Here is a 14,263-nt window from a genome sequence, read left to right on the forward strand (position 1 = left end):
AAGGCACAGCTGCTAATACCACAATTTTTAAGGTGGCAAAAGTAGTGTTTTTTGGAATAGTGAGATCATTTGCTATCATATAAATATTAGGTACAATCTTTCTTTAGATATATTTTGAGTAATTGATGAACTTTCTAAAGTCACTGTTAAAGGAGCATATGAGTTGATAGTTCCTGTGGGTTTGCTATGATAAAGATGTGTCTTACACACAAATATGTGCAAATTTCTTAAAACTTGATACAATAAATGTTGAAAAGTGGGCCCCTATTCTTATAGATGTGTATACATATACAACATAGGCGTGCATACAAAGTTATGACATAAACCTATATTCTACTTATCCAGTAGTGGGGCTTAGTTAAGTGATTTTTCAAAAGTAAAGAATAACTGGTTTCTAGTAACTTTTATGACGTCCTTTATGATGAGAAATGTATAGGAAATATTTTGTGTTTCTATGGTTTAATAGAGCATTGCAATCTGTTTGAGTTTGGCCCTGATGCATATTCCCCATGTGACTATGGGCAAGTTACTTAACCCCTCTAGTCCTCAATTTCCTTATCTGTAAAGTCATATGGTTGCATGAGGCAAACTCTAAGTTCCATTTCTACTCTAAATATATCATCCTATGTTTCCTTAATATATCTTCCCACAGAAACTGTTTTATAAATGGTGTTTAGGTTTCTAAGTCAGCTGACAAAGACCTACTTGGCCCATAAGGTAACTGAATTATAATATTAATAATGTATTGGAATCTAACCATCATTATGGCAGCTAGGTGATGCAGTGGATACAGCACTGGACCTGGAGTCAAGACGACCTGAGTATAGAGCTCTGGCCTCAGAGTCAGGAGGACCTGAGTTCAAATTTGGCCTCAGACACTTGACAATTACTAGCTGACCCTGAGGAAGTTATTTAACCCTGATTGCCTCACCAAAAAGCAAAAAAAAAAAAAAAAAGACGTGAGTTCAAATCTAGTGTCAGACACTTAATGGCTGTATGAGCCTGGGCATGTCACTTAACTTCCAAATGCCTCTGTTTCCTCATCTGTAAAATGAGGATAATAATAGCACTTGTCTCTTAGCATTGTGTGAGGTTATGATGAGATAATATTTGTGGAGCGCTGTACAAACCTTAAAGCATTATATAAATGCTAGCTATTATCATCAATAACTGATTCTGTTTTTTACAAGTTGCAGATTCTAACCTAAGATATACCAAGAGCCACCAGTAGTAGGAAGAGAACCTTCATTAAGCTTCCATAAGCAGAGGTACCACCACAACCACTACTGGTATACCTCTTATCACCCTAATCCTACAGATGTAGCTGCCCCCCATCCAGGCCTGCACCAAATCTAGAATCCCTGACAAAGGAGACAACAACATTGTATTCCCCACTGCTCCAGCCACTGACTGCTGCAGTGTCTAGCTCCCAGCTCTTAAGGCTCTCATTCCAACAGCTGGTTCTCCAAGGGGTTTTGGCTTTAGGGGCTAAAGCTTTAGCACTGCCTCTGGTGACAGTATGTATATAAATCATTCATAAACTGGGTGTTTCTAAGTCACCAGAGACCAAACAAAAAGCATTTCCTTGGAAAATCTGATTTTGTTTAAGGCACATTTTCGGCACATTGTTTCTTTACTACCACAGAATAAGAAAAATTAGTCACAATGCATTGTGTTCTTTACTTTTCTGTGATCTAAAGAGTCCTACATGTGATTTCATTTACTTTCCTATAAATTAATTCCAGCAACTTCTAGAACAGAACTTGTAATAAAAGGCCCTAAGACTAAAACAACTCACAGCCCTAGAACACTTTCCATGGATTTTTACACTGAATGCTGGATGTACCTTTTTCTTTTCATTCAGTTCATCCAATATATGTATTTATAGACAGACTGTAGTTGGAACTAAGGATTAACAAAACAAAATAACTTCCATCAGTAATTCTGTGGAGATGTCCACCTTGATTCATAGAATCCAAAATAGTTAGAGGTAACTAAACAAAAGAACAAACAGTTAATAGAAGTGTATGGTAAGCAGGTTTGGATAATTTTGGAAGGCAGGTCCAGTGATGTATGTTGGCCTGTACTCTTAAGAGAAGGAAAGTGAAGGAATGCCATTCAGCTGTTAGCCTAGAAAACCTGCCTAGTTATTGAGATTCATAGACCCCATTTTATGGGAGGTAGCCGGAGGAGTCCTAGAACCAACTTGAGCTGGCTCTGAGCAGGTTGTTAAATTTTTAGTGTGAGCATTTATACCCTGGGAATCTGCAATTACAAATCAGGGCTTGATTTTAAGAGCCAGTTCTTCAACATTTATCAACATGGTCCTGAAGATACCCCATACTTAATGATATTTCACTTTGTGCTGCAAAGGGGAGTTGAGACATAACAAAATATTTTAATCAAGTGTGGGTAGCTTTCTAATTGTTTTCTTTCCTTTAAGTGCCATTCTGCATCCATGAAATTTTTGAATAGACTTTTCCTTTACAGAAATGAACTATATTAGTATACCCCATTTAGTCTGTTATACATCTTTTGCTTTAAGTGATAACCATCAGTCTATGTTCAATTTGGCTAGGTGATATCATAGACAGAAGCAAAGCAATGGCTCTGAGAAATTTCTATTCCAAGTTGTGTAGTTCTACTATAACATTTAATTTCAGGTAAAATAATAATGGTATAAAGGAAACAGCACTGGAGGTAGAGTCAGGAGACTTGTGTTTGAATCTTCGCTCTACTGCTCCAGGCATGTCACCCAACCTGTCTGTACCTTAGTTTCCTCCTCTGTAAAACTGAGGATATTGGGCTAGATGACCTATATGGTCCTTTCTGATTATACACTTATGATCCTAACCCTGTGTAACTCCATTAGGACCCAAGGGCGTCATTGTATTGCTGCATATTTATTGATATTTATCATAATAATGACCCTTGGAAAAAGTTAAATTGTGTTGGGTATAGCAGGGAAATGGCATTTAAAAGATTTCTATGCAAAATGGTCAAAATAAAAGATGTTTCTATGTATAAAGAGTACATCTTCAACCTATCCAGAACTACGTATTCTCTAAAGGTTTCAGATGAAATTTTACTATAAATGTTTTTAACTGGTTTCTGTTGCAAACACACAGCCTTTTAAAACCAAGCATAAAATATCAGAACCTACATTTGAAAAATCAAGTAAAGACCATGAGCTTATAATGGAAGACATAAATATCTCAGTGGTCTTACCTCATTGTCATTTTCTTATGGGGAAGGAAGTGATATAAATTTTATATCTACTTAAAAAACACTGAACAGAGGCAGCTATCCTTAAGCAGAGGGGAAGGAAGAGTTCTGAGACATTGTTTAAAATGAATTTCTGCAGTATCCTTTTTAAGAGTTTATTTTTGATATGTAAACATTTCACTTACAGATGATGAAGAACGTGAACTTCAAATGGACCCTGCAGACTATGGGAAGCAACACTTCAATGATGTCCTATAAATTCTGTACTGGAGGAAAACTGCAGAAAAACTGAATTGCTGTAAAATGGAACCATTTCTCCTTCATTGTTTCTTGGCTTTTATTTTTAAAATCACCTGTAAAGAAACAATAATAAGAATCTTAATAGAGAACTTTAATAGAGAAATGTACATATGTATATATTTGAACTTTTGCATATTGTATAATGAAACCCAGAGATGTTTTTGGTTCTTTTATAGTTGAACCAATAAACAAAGCAAACAAAAACTGTAATCTTTGCATTTAAAGCAAGCTAATATATCTATTTCAAAATTTTAGTTTGAATTGTTTCCTTAAATTGGTAAATTAGAAATATGGCGATATAATTTATATGTTGAACATAGCATATCCAGAATGGTGGGAATAAGCTGAAAATTTTTTTTTATACACAAATATATTCTTGGTTGGTTCAATACATGTTCTGCTCCATACCTCTGCTCCTCATTTCAAATTTTTTGGAGAATGACACCTAGATACCTAAGTGTAAGGGGGATGGGGAATATAGGAGGGTGACATGTGTGAAAACTCACCTCCCTACCCCTTTTGTTTTATGTGGGTGCTATTTTGTGTTTTGAGGATAAACTTTCAAAAGGTGAGATAACCTGGAAATACATACATTCTTTTGATGGTTGTATCTCATCAATTGAAAAAATTGAAAATTGAATTGAAATTGAATTGGAGGGAAAAAACCCACATGGCTATATTTTTACCTTTTTAATAATACCAGTACTATTTAACTGTAGGCAACAGTGATCATACTTTTTATATCTCCAGTTAAGATTGGTAATAGTGTTCATGATTTAAATGCCACATCCTGGATGGGGCTAAATTGGCTTCACAGAAAACCTGATATCAGTATTTCACAGATTCTCTAGTAGTTTTAGAGAATTCTCTACAATGTAGTATTTTCCTACAGTTTATCAGAATGAATATACATGGAATTTTAAAAACATTTTTGATGAATGTCCAAACTGTTAATAGAACTATAATGAGTCTACAGCTGTTTTATTACAAATAATTTAAAAGTTTATATTAGAGAGGTCTGAGGTATATATAATTTGCTATTACTTAATGTTATTGTTAAAAACCCATTCATCTCATAAATATTTAAATCTCAGTATCTCAAAATTAATTTAAATGCAGATATCTTAAGACATTTGACCTATTTGACATTGTTGGTTTTCTATCTCACTAGAATTTGTAAGTCAGATAATTTTTGTAATCTGGTTAGAAGCACTTTTAAATTTTACAGAAATAGTTCTATTCACTTAAAAGGAGAATTTAAGAATGTTAACCCTAACTGCTATTCAGAAGGGCTACTGTTAATAGCACATAAACATATTTTTCTCTTTCTGTACTCAGGTTGAAGTCTAAATCACAAATAATAGAGATAAGTGGATCACTCATTTCATTAAATGTTTCAGATTTTGGGGAATTAATTTTGTAATCAGGAGAAGGTACTGTAATTTAGGCAATGAACAACCTTTTTTTGTACCACCCCAAGATTGGCTCCTTTGTCACCAATAGGATAAAGCCTGCTGTGGAGAGAGATAATTCACAGAACAATTTAAATACTGTTAAGGAGATAGTGGGGGTGCAGAGGAGGTTGAAAAGACTTCCAGTAATACTGTGTATCTAATACTGTACAATCTTATAGAATTTTAAAACATTTGCCTTAGTTCCTTTGGCCTAAAACCAATCACTTGGGCATCTTAGTAGCCATTACTTATTTACACAGTTAAATTTCTACCAGTCGCCTGAAATTTTTATAACCCTAGAAATCTAGATCCAATTGATAGAATTTCTCTTAGTACTATAAAAACACATACATGATTAAGACTGACATTCTACAGACTTTATTAGAAATGCTGGTTTTGTGATGTTTACTTCTGCCTTAAGATTTAATTTTTTATGTATTGTTGCCCTACATTGTGTTAATTTGATGGAAACTTTGCTATTGCAATCACCACTTTCTGGGTCGTACTAAATTAAGAATGAATAAAAAAAGCCTTTTCATTTTATTGGTGCTGACTCTGATATATATGATATATATTACCATATATATCATATATATGTGGTAGCAAATAACTACAATCTAATGCCAGTATGAAATTTTTTATTGTTACAGTATAATTCAATATTATTATATCTATAAAAACAAATATAAACTTGTAGTGGTTGTGTTTCCAAAAAAAGACCATATGTGTCTAGCTTTGCTATGTTAGGGCACTGAGAATGAACAATAGTTTTAGGGACATGTTTCTAAAACAAAGCAAAAATTTTTAAATATAAAAAACAGTTAATTATTTATTTATTTAGGCAGCTGGGGTTAAGTGGCTTGCCAAGGTCACACACAGCTAGTGTCAAGTGTTTGGTCTGAGGCCGGATTTGAACTCAGGTCTTCCTGATTTCATGGCCAGTGCTCTATCCATTGTGCCACCCAGCTGCCCCACAGTTAATTTTTACTTTTAAGATATTTATGCTCAAAACGCAAAGATAAAAGTAGTTAGCTGAACTCATTACCTATGGGACATTAATTAAAGCAGTCTGACATGGTCAAGATTTTTCCATTTTTTTTCTCAGAATAAAAATGAATCCATTTTGGAATAATTAAACTCATCATGATGAAATACTATGAACTTAATCCTTTCTTCAGTTCTTCTTCTGTGCAATATTTCCCAAAATTTTTCATTCCATGCTACCTTCTAAATTTGCCATGGCATATTTGGAGGTGAGGCTCAGAGATTCCTGAAAACAAAAACTGGTATATGATCATCTTTTCATACAGGGTTGATAGAGCTCTATGAAAAAAATACTTTACTGTCATAATCATTTTCATCCTGTAATCAAGAATATTACCCTCACTGCCCAATTCTTATTTTTTTGCCTTTCTTTCTATATTCTGTCCCCAGAGAAACTTCATCTATTCCCGCAGTTCCAGCTGTCACCTCTCTTTGCATGGCCCTCAAAGCTATTATTTCCATCATTAATGCCTCTTTTCTGTACATCATTCATGATGTTCTACCTACCAACAGACATTTTCCTTGGATGCCTAGCTGGTATCACAAATGCAATATATGAAAGACTGAACTCATCTCTACCCCCAACCATTCATACATACCACCCCCCAAAAAAGAAATGCAACTGCCTCCTGAATTCTCTATTTCCATTGCTGTGATGACAATGTGGTATAGTAAAAAGAGTACTTGCCTTGAATTAGAAGATGTGGAATTGAGACTCTTGTAACTTTTTAGCTGAGCAATCTTGAACAAATCATTGGGACCCCTCACAGCCTCAGTTCCTACCTACCTCAGATTATTGTGAGGATCAAATGAGATAATGTATGTGAAAGCACTTTGTAGTGCTATACACATGAAAGGTATTATTATTCTCCCAGGCACACAGGCTTGAAACCTGGAAGTCATATTTGACTCTTTTGCCTCCTATATAGTTATTTTACTGCCCTGTCAATTTTTTTTTCCATATGTGCCTCTTCCCCTTTGCTACCAGTCTAGTCAGGTCCTTGTTACCTCATGCTCGAATCACTACTGTAACCTAAATCATCCACTTACTTTGAGTTTACGCCCTTACCCATTTCATTTTGTATGTCACCGCCACATTCATTTTCCTAAAACATGACTTAGATCATGTTACTTCCCCGCTCAAAAACTTCCCTTGGCTTTATCTTACAGGGAACCTCCTTCGCCTCATATTTAAAACTTATTCCAGTTGGCTCCAGTGTATTGATCTAGTACTCTCCAAATCAAACTTCCATTCCAGTCAAACTGAGCAAGTCAACATCACCTTGCTCATTCCTGTCTTGTGTCTTTGCTTATACTGCTTTTAGATCCTCTCTCTTCATCCCCATGCCTATCCAAATCCTGCTCTTTTTTAAGGGCTCAGTTCAATTCCCTTGTTTCCATTAAGCCTTTCTTATTAAAACTTCTGTTCATAGTGATTTTTCTCTCCTTTAAGATCTCATACTATTTAGTGTACCATTTTAACACTTAAGTCACAAACTGCCTTGTATCCTTTAACTTTTCACTCATAAATGTCTTAACTTCCCCAAATATTAGATTCCACACACCTCAAGGGCAGGAACTATGTCTTATACTTATTTCCCCTACAATGCCCAACTCAGCACTATGCAGATAGATAGTAGGTGCTCAGTAAAACTGTTAGCTGTGATGAGATGCTAAAGATGACTAATGCCAAGCCCTTCCTCAGCATTCCTGTTTGAGAGGATGGAGAAAACAGAAATGTGTTAGACCAGTGCACAGAACTTCTCTTTTGATTGTCAAGCTACTAGTTATTTATAAAAATCCTATCTAGGTATACAACAACTCAGGTCATGGAATACTGAATTGAGAAAAAAGGATACAGAGTATAAAATGAAAATGGAAGAATGATTACTAGGAAGAACATGAACAACCATACCTTCAACCTTTTATTTTTAAAAAATAAAATAACCAAATTTTCACTCTTGGAATGGACTTAAGCAGTCAACCTGTACTTCAGTAGGTTGCTTTTCTTATACTGTCTCTCTTGAATAATTTTACCAGAAAAAAATGAATCATCTTAAGATCTCATACCTATTTTCTCTTGTATCATTGGCAGTTAGAACTTTGTAGTTAGGCAACACTGAACATCCTTTAGAAGACAGGGACAGAACATCCCTGGGAGAAAGCGTGCTTATGAAATCGGCACAGTTGAGAGAGGCTGTGTACTAACATTGTCTCAATGTTAACCATTTCAGTGAATTTTTGTTACTGAAAAACACATACATAATATGTACTGTACATTGTACTGTATAAAGCAAGTTTATGTTAACTGCCTTCTGAGAGCTCATGTTTTAAATAGATGATGTAGATATAGACATGTAAGAAAAAGCACATTTGAGAACAAAGAACAAAAAAAATTAGGTATTTAAGGATTTACATGTCTGTGTGCAGTAGAAAAGGATGTGTGTGACAGTAGCTTAATGTGGGAAGTACGGCAGTAATGATATATAAATTACTGCCTGCCTTTCTTTATTCCACCTGCCATGATCCCATGACTCCATTAGGACCCTTAACACTGTCCTAAGCATCTAAATGGATGAGTGGTTCTGAATAAATGCATCTCCACATGCCTGCCTCTTTCCTTGACATCAGTATCAACATTAAAGGACTATCCCCCTTAAGGAATCCTTTCGAGACAGACAACATCTTTGTTATATCATGCCCCAGCCTTTTACCATCTTCTCTTCCTATGTTCAACTTAGTCCTCTCAAGTTAAATGTGAAATAACCAAAAATATGAGGAGGAAACTCCCAACAAAATAACAAAATTTAAAAGAATTTGAATGTTTTGGTGTCACCTGTGCTATATTTGTCTGTTTAATTTATACCTTGTAAAATAAGCGTATTGCGTATTTTTCCTGAGCAGGGGCCATGTCTTTGTAATCAAGTTTTATAGGATCTTGTCTACAATAAAAATCCATGATAATTATGCAAAACTTATAAGCCTTTAAATATAATTTACAAATGGAATTTGCAAGTAAACTAGACTCCCCTGTGCAGCAATTTAGTAAACAGCTAGTCAACATACGTGTGTGCCTGATCAGAGCTCTAATGGGATGATAATGCCCATTAGGGCATTTGGATTACCTATAAGTGGAATCCTTAGAGACCCAATGAACAACAGTCTGGCTACTCTACCATACTGTCACAACTATTCTTGTTTCCTAGTATTCCTTTATCAACTCCCCTGTTATTGGCAAGTTATGCTTTCTCTGACTCCCTTTTTGATAGCTGCCAAATTCTAGTTCCTTACCTGGATAAAACAAAACAAGGATCTTCCTTTTATGACACTGAAAATTCCAATGTACTTTTTTGGTAGAAGAGATGGGAATCAAAGAGATTAGAAAATTAGGAGTAAAAATCACTGTGTTGTATTGTATTGGTATGTCTGCCAAACATGAAACTGGCCTAGAACAAAATTCACATTATAAGAGTAAGGATATTGAAGAAAATTAGAAAGAGGTATAAATAAACAGGGCAGAAGCTTTTTTTTAATACTATGTAGGGCTGTGTTTAATAACTTAAGAACATGCTTCATAAGGTATTTTAATACTTCATTCAGCTTTTGCAGAGTAAAGTTTTTGTTACTTGTTTACTTACATGTTAGTGAGTAAAAAGACTGTCCTCTCAGAACTGAATTAGGTGGTACTGGATTGCTAACATGGGGTAGTAACACTGGGTCTGCCACTGTCAGTGAGGGATTAGCTGTGAGTAGAGTTGTAGAGGACAAGTTTTGTTAAAATAATCTGTCATGAGGAGGGAGATGGCATTATGAATATTTTCATTAATATGGGTCTTCTTAAAAAAGATGACTCTAAAGGGGCATAGTGGATAGAGCTCTGGCCTTAGAGTAAGGAGGACCTGAGTTCAAATTTGGCCTCAGACATTTGACACTTACTAGCTGTGTGACCCTGGGCAAGTCACTTAACTCCAACTGCCTCACCACCACCACCACCAACAACAAAAAGGGGACTCCAACTCAATAGTTACATGATTTTGTGGGTATGAAATAATAGCTAGCATGTATATAACACTTTAAGGTTTGCAAAGCGCTTTATAAATATAATTTCACTTTATCTTCACAACAACTCTGGGAGGCTGGTGCTATTATTATCCCCATTTTTCAGATGTGGAAACTGAGGCAAATGAGGTTACATGACTTGCCTAGAGTCACACAGCTAGTAAGTATCCAAGGCCAGTTGTAACCTTAGGTTCAGGTTCTCCTGACTCCTGGTCTAGCACTCTATCCCCTGTGACACCTAGCTGCCTCTGACATTATTCAGGATATAGTTGCTTTTATTGCAGGACAGCTAAGTGAGTCAAGGAGGAGCCCCTAACACAAAGAACCTTGGGGTTGGGATAGAAAACTTGACTCAAATGATCAATCCTCTGGTGCTAATAGAATGGCAAAGAACAAGAGAGAGTTGAGAAACTAACAACTAAAACCAGATGCTAAGAATTATTCAGATCACTCCTCAAACTGAGACTTAGACATGTCCTTCCTCAAACAGTTAAAATCTGAGTGTGACTATTTAAGGGGTTTTCCTTACAGTGAGTTCTTATACCAAATGAATATTAAAATTAGCCAAAAAAGGTTGATACCATCACTTCCTTCTGGGGCTCAATGACTCATTATTTCTAGGACAATTCCTCCAAAGTGGACTTGATAGCCCAGTTACTACTTTCCCTTCATTCCTAATACTCTCCTACCCAATTCCACCATCGATTAGAATGTTTGCATTTTATAATTCATCAGATGCCTCCTAGACACATAAAAGTACAAAACATTTTCCTTATCATTGTTAACATTTATCAGTCAAAAGATATATTCTAAATTCCTATAAGCAAGCTCAGATTCTTACAATCTAGCCACTGCTCAGATTCTTACAATCTAACCAATAGCTCACTAATGTTCAGATACCTTAAGAGTCTGGCCAATATGGCAGATCTTTAATAAACCTTGTCTTGGGCTGAAAGAAGGCGTGGGTCAAATCCTTTCTGGCAGGACCCACTCGTGATTTTGGAGTCCCAACACCCCTAAACCTCATCATTTTGGTGGCCCATACAGGGAAACTGCCTAACCCCAAGTTCTTCTCCAGCCAAGACTGGAAGGCATGTAAGCCTCCCCCTCCCTCTCTTTTTCTTGATCTTCAGTTGAGGTCGATCTCTAAGCACCAAGGCTTGGAGCTGCTCTTCAGGCAGACAGTTACGAGGCTCTCTCTCACTCAGTTTGATCTCTCAGGCTCTCAGTCCAGTGGGTCAGTTTGTGGCCATTGACCTGGGTACACCTTCCACAGCATAGAGGACAAGGACAGATGCCCTATCAGGAAGTGTATGCCAAATTCTGTCAGTTCTCTCGGCACTAGGGAACTGGGGAAAACTACATTTGATTTTTGGTTTCCTGAGGCTTACTTACCAGCTTCTCTCTACACCCCTAAATCCTACATCATGGAGGTTACAGGGAAAAGTTAGAACAGCCAAAAATATCTTGGCAGATTCTGGAGGTTTTGTAATTGATCATTAAGGAGTTTTGAAACTCCTCCTTACAACCCTGGTCACTCTTTTCTCCTAGTCCCTTCCCCTGAGTCAAGAAGAGAAGAGAGTTTCACCCTTTACCCTTCACCTTTGATTTTGCCCTCCCCCACCTGGGGAAAGGAAGTAGCGGGGAGGAGCAGCAGCTACCGGTGAGCACCCCTGGCATATGGCCTTGGGCTCTAGGGCAACCTTTGCCTAGAAGCATCTCTCAGGTTCAACACATCCTGCTCAAGTTAAAGAAGCTAGCCTCCAAACTTGGGTAAGCACTCTCTTTTAAAGTTGTAGTTTTAACTGTTAAGGATGAGGTGTTGATTCTCTATGTAAAAGTAATTTGGAAATGCATTTAACAAAATTGAAGTCACCTGAATGGTAATGAGTTTGTTTCATGTTTCAAATTGGTGAACTCTTTGTTATCAGTTATGTCAAGCAACTTTTCATAATTTGGTTAGCACTAAAATAACTTGGCTATTGTTGGTTATTGTTTTTATGTGTAAACTTGCTAAAAAGCTTGTTTGGGTTTTTTCTTGTGGAGAATTTGGAAGTATATAGAAATAATCTCTAATGGTTGGCTTTTTACACTAGCACAAACTTAAATTTGAGATGTAAATCCTGGAAAAGTTTTTCCTAAGCTGTGATTAGTGAAACTTGCCATTTGAGGTAAAAAAGCTCATGATTTTATTTTAAGTTGTCTAATGGGTCATAATAATCCATCAATAAATCAATAATCCACCCTCTGAAACATGCCACAAGCTACCCAGAGAGAATGTGATACTGGTGGGAAGTCAGCATTGGGAAAAGCTGAGAGGACAATTTTAGCCTCAGTCTAAGATGGGATCCTCCTAGCTCAGTTTCCCTATTATGTTCTTTTGAAAGGGAATGTTACCCACTTGGCTATTCCTGAGTCTGGCTATGAGGTGGATTTGATACTGCATGGTTGGAAAACTGAAGTATCTGAATCCAAACAGAGCTAAGGATATTTTGTTCTCTCATATTTGGGCCCTAAATCTAGTCCCTGCTTTATTTCTGGGCCCTGCAGTCTTTTCCGCCAGATTTGTGTCTTCCAGACTACAGACCATTCATCCACAATCGGTAGCAAACAGCAGGTACCAGCCAATGGCTCCCATCGTTCCTTGGATGCAGCCTCTGCTTGGTTCCAGTCAACCTCCTCTTTGGCACACCCTTGAGGCAGGGACAGCTCTACACTCCTTGCCAGCAAGAACCAGTTTCAGAAGCCAAGAACTTCGCCCCTTACCCCAAAAGAATTTGGGTCCCAGTTGTTTGAGGGGGAATGATGAGGATGGGATCTAGACCCCAAAAAGGAAAAACCCTGGACTTTCCCACATGGCCAAATCTCTGGCATTCACCTGAGGCTATAATCCCATCAACTGGCCTTTCATTGTGGCTACCCCCAATCTCCCAATTCTGTTACCCTTAACCCAGTTTAGCCCTCCATTGTCTTACCTCCCTATGGCCCCAACCCACTTCCCACCCTTAATCCTATCTAGGCTCCATTCTCCCTTGGCCACATGGTCCAGGTCCCTGGAGTTCTATTACCTCATAGACTACTTGGCCTCTCCTAGATCCCTCCCATAGTTTTTCTGTATATAAGGTCCATCTTGTCTCCAATAAGATGCTCAGATTCTTACAATCTAGCCAACAGCTCACTAATGTTCAGACTCCTTAAGAGTCTGGCTAATATGGCGGATCCTTAATAAACCTTGTCTTTGGCTGAAAAAAAAAATTCCTATAAGCAAAGTACTGTGCAAGGGACTACGGAAAATATAAAGATACATACATATATGCTCCCTGGCTTTTAGGAACTTATAATCCGGTAAAGAAGACCTATGTGTATATGAATTTATATATATATAATATATATAAATAACAATAGAAGGTAGTGGATACTGGGTGCCTCATGAAAAGTAGAGGTGATAAATGCAGTAAGGAGGGAAATGACATTTCTGGTTGAGATGATCAAGGAAAGGTTTCATGAAGGAGATGGACTTTGAGAAAGACCTTAAAAGATAAAAAGTTAAATGGAGCAATTTATGGAGTGGGAAAGCCCATATTTTTCTTCTGCCATTACCTTGTAATCATAGCTGTTATATACCTCTTACTATGTGCAAGGCACTGTGCTAAGCATTTGTAATTATCTCATTTGATCATCAAAACAACCCTGGGAGATAGGTGCTGTTATTATTCCCATTTTATAAATGAGGTTATGTGATTTTCCCAGGGTCACACAGCTTAAATATCTGAGGGTTAAATCTGAACTCAGGTCCTGATTCTAGGCCTAGCACTCTATCCACTGCACCACTGAACTGTTCACCACCCCCTCCCCACAAAACTAGGCTTGCTTGGCACTAAGCAATATGATGAACCATGGGTGTAAGTGGCAAAGAGATGTGTAGGCTTGATGAAAGGATAATCTTCCTAACAATTAGAACTGTAGGGAAGTCAAGAGGGATACCTTCAGAAGTAGTGGTTTCTTCCCTCACTGAGAGTCTCCAAAGCAAAAGCTGATGACTACTCTTCACCTATGGGTGGAAGGGGCTTTTATTCAGAAACAGGTTGAACTGAAAAGCCTCTGAGTCTGTGAGCTTGGGAGTCACAGCAAACCTTGCTTATCATTCTTGCTTTCAGTAAGCCATGTGCTTCCTCTGAGCA

The 14,263-nt window shown here is 37.2% G+C and overlaps 1 protein-coding gene and 1 long non-coding RNA gene across 7 annotated transcripts in view; one reads left to right on the forward strand and one right to left on the reverse strand.

Annotated features, from left to right (window-relative positions):
* GOLM2 (golgi membrane protein 2) overlaps nucleotides 1–5,522 on the forward strand; it is an 84,621-nt gene extending 79,099 nt beyond the window's left edge. For 2 of the 3 annotated variants that reach the window (XM_021009313.2, XM_021009315.2), the window contains one exon: nucleotides 3,413–5,522. In XM_021009313.2, coding sequence (XP_020864972.1) covers nucleotides 3,413–3,483 — 71 coding nt within the window. In that variant the 3' untranslated portion in view covers nucleotides 3,484–5,522. Of the gene's footprint in view, nucleotides 1–652; nucleotides 718–3,412 lie in introns of all 3 variants that reach the window. The other variant, XR_013485411.1, reaches the window with a different exon arrangement.
* LOC110223670 (uncharacterized) overlaps nucleotides 1–14,263 on the reverse strand; it is a 36,115-nt gene that overhangs the window by 10,417 nt on the left and 11,435 nt on the right. For 2 of the 4 annotated variants that reach the window (XR_013485412.1, XR_013485415.1), the window contains exons 2-3: nucleotides 6,025–6,249; nucleotides 3,411–3,578 (exon numbers count right to left, since the gene is read on the reverse strand). This is a non-coding gene — a long non-coding RNA (uncharacterized LOC110223670). Of the gene's footprint in view, nucleotides 1–3,410; nucleotides 3,579–6,024; nucleotides 11,974–14,263 lie in introns of those variants that run through there. The other 2 variants (XR_013485413.1, XR_002328758.2) reach the window with 2 other exon arrangements.

This window comes from Phascolarctos cinereus, unplaced genomic scaffold (assembly GCF_003287225.1).
Source record: "Phascolarctos cinereus isolate Bilbo 61053 unplaced genomic scaffold, phaCin_HiC Scaffold_3;HRSCAF=262, whole genome shotgun sequence".
NCBI classification, from domain to species: Eukaryota; Metazoa; Chordata; class Mammalia; order Diprotodontia; family Phascolarctidae; genus Phascolarctos; species Phascolarctos cinereus.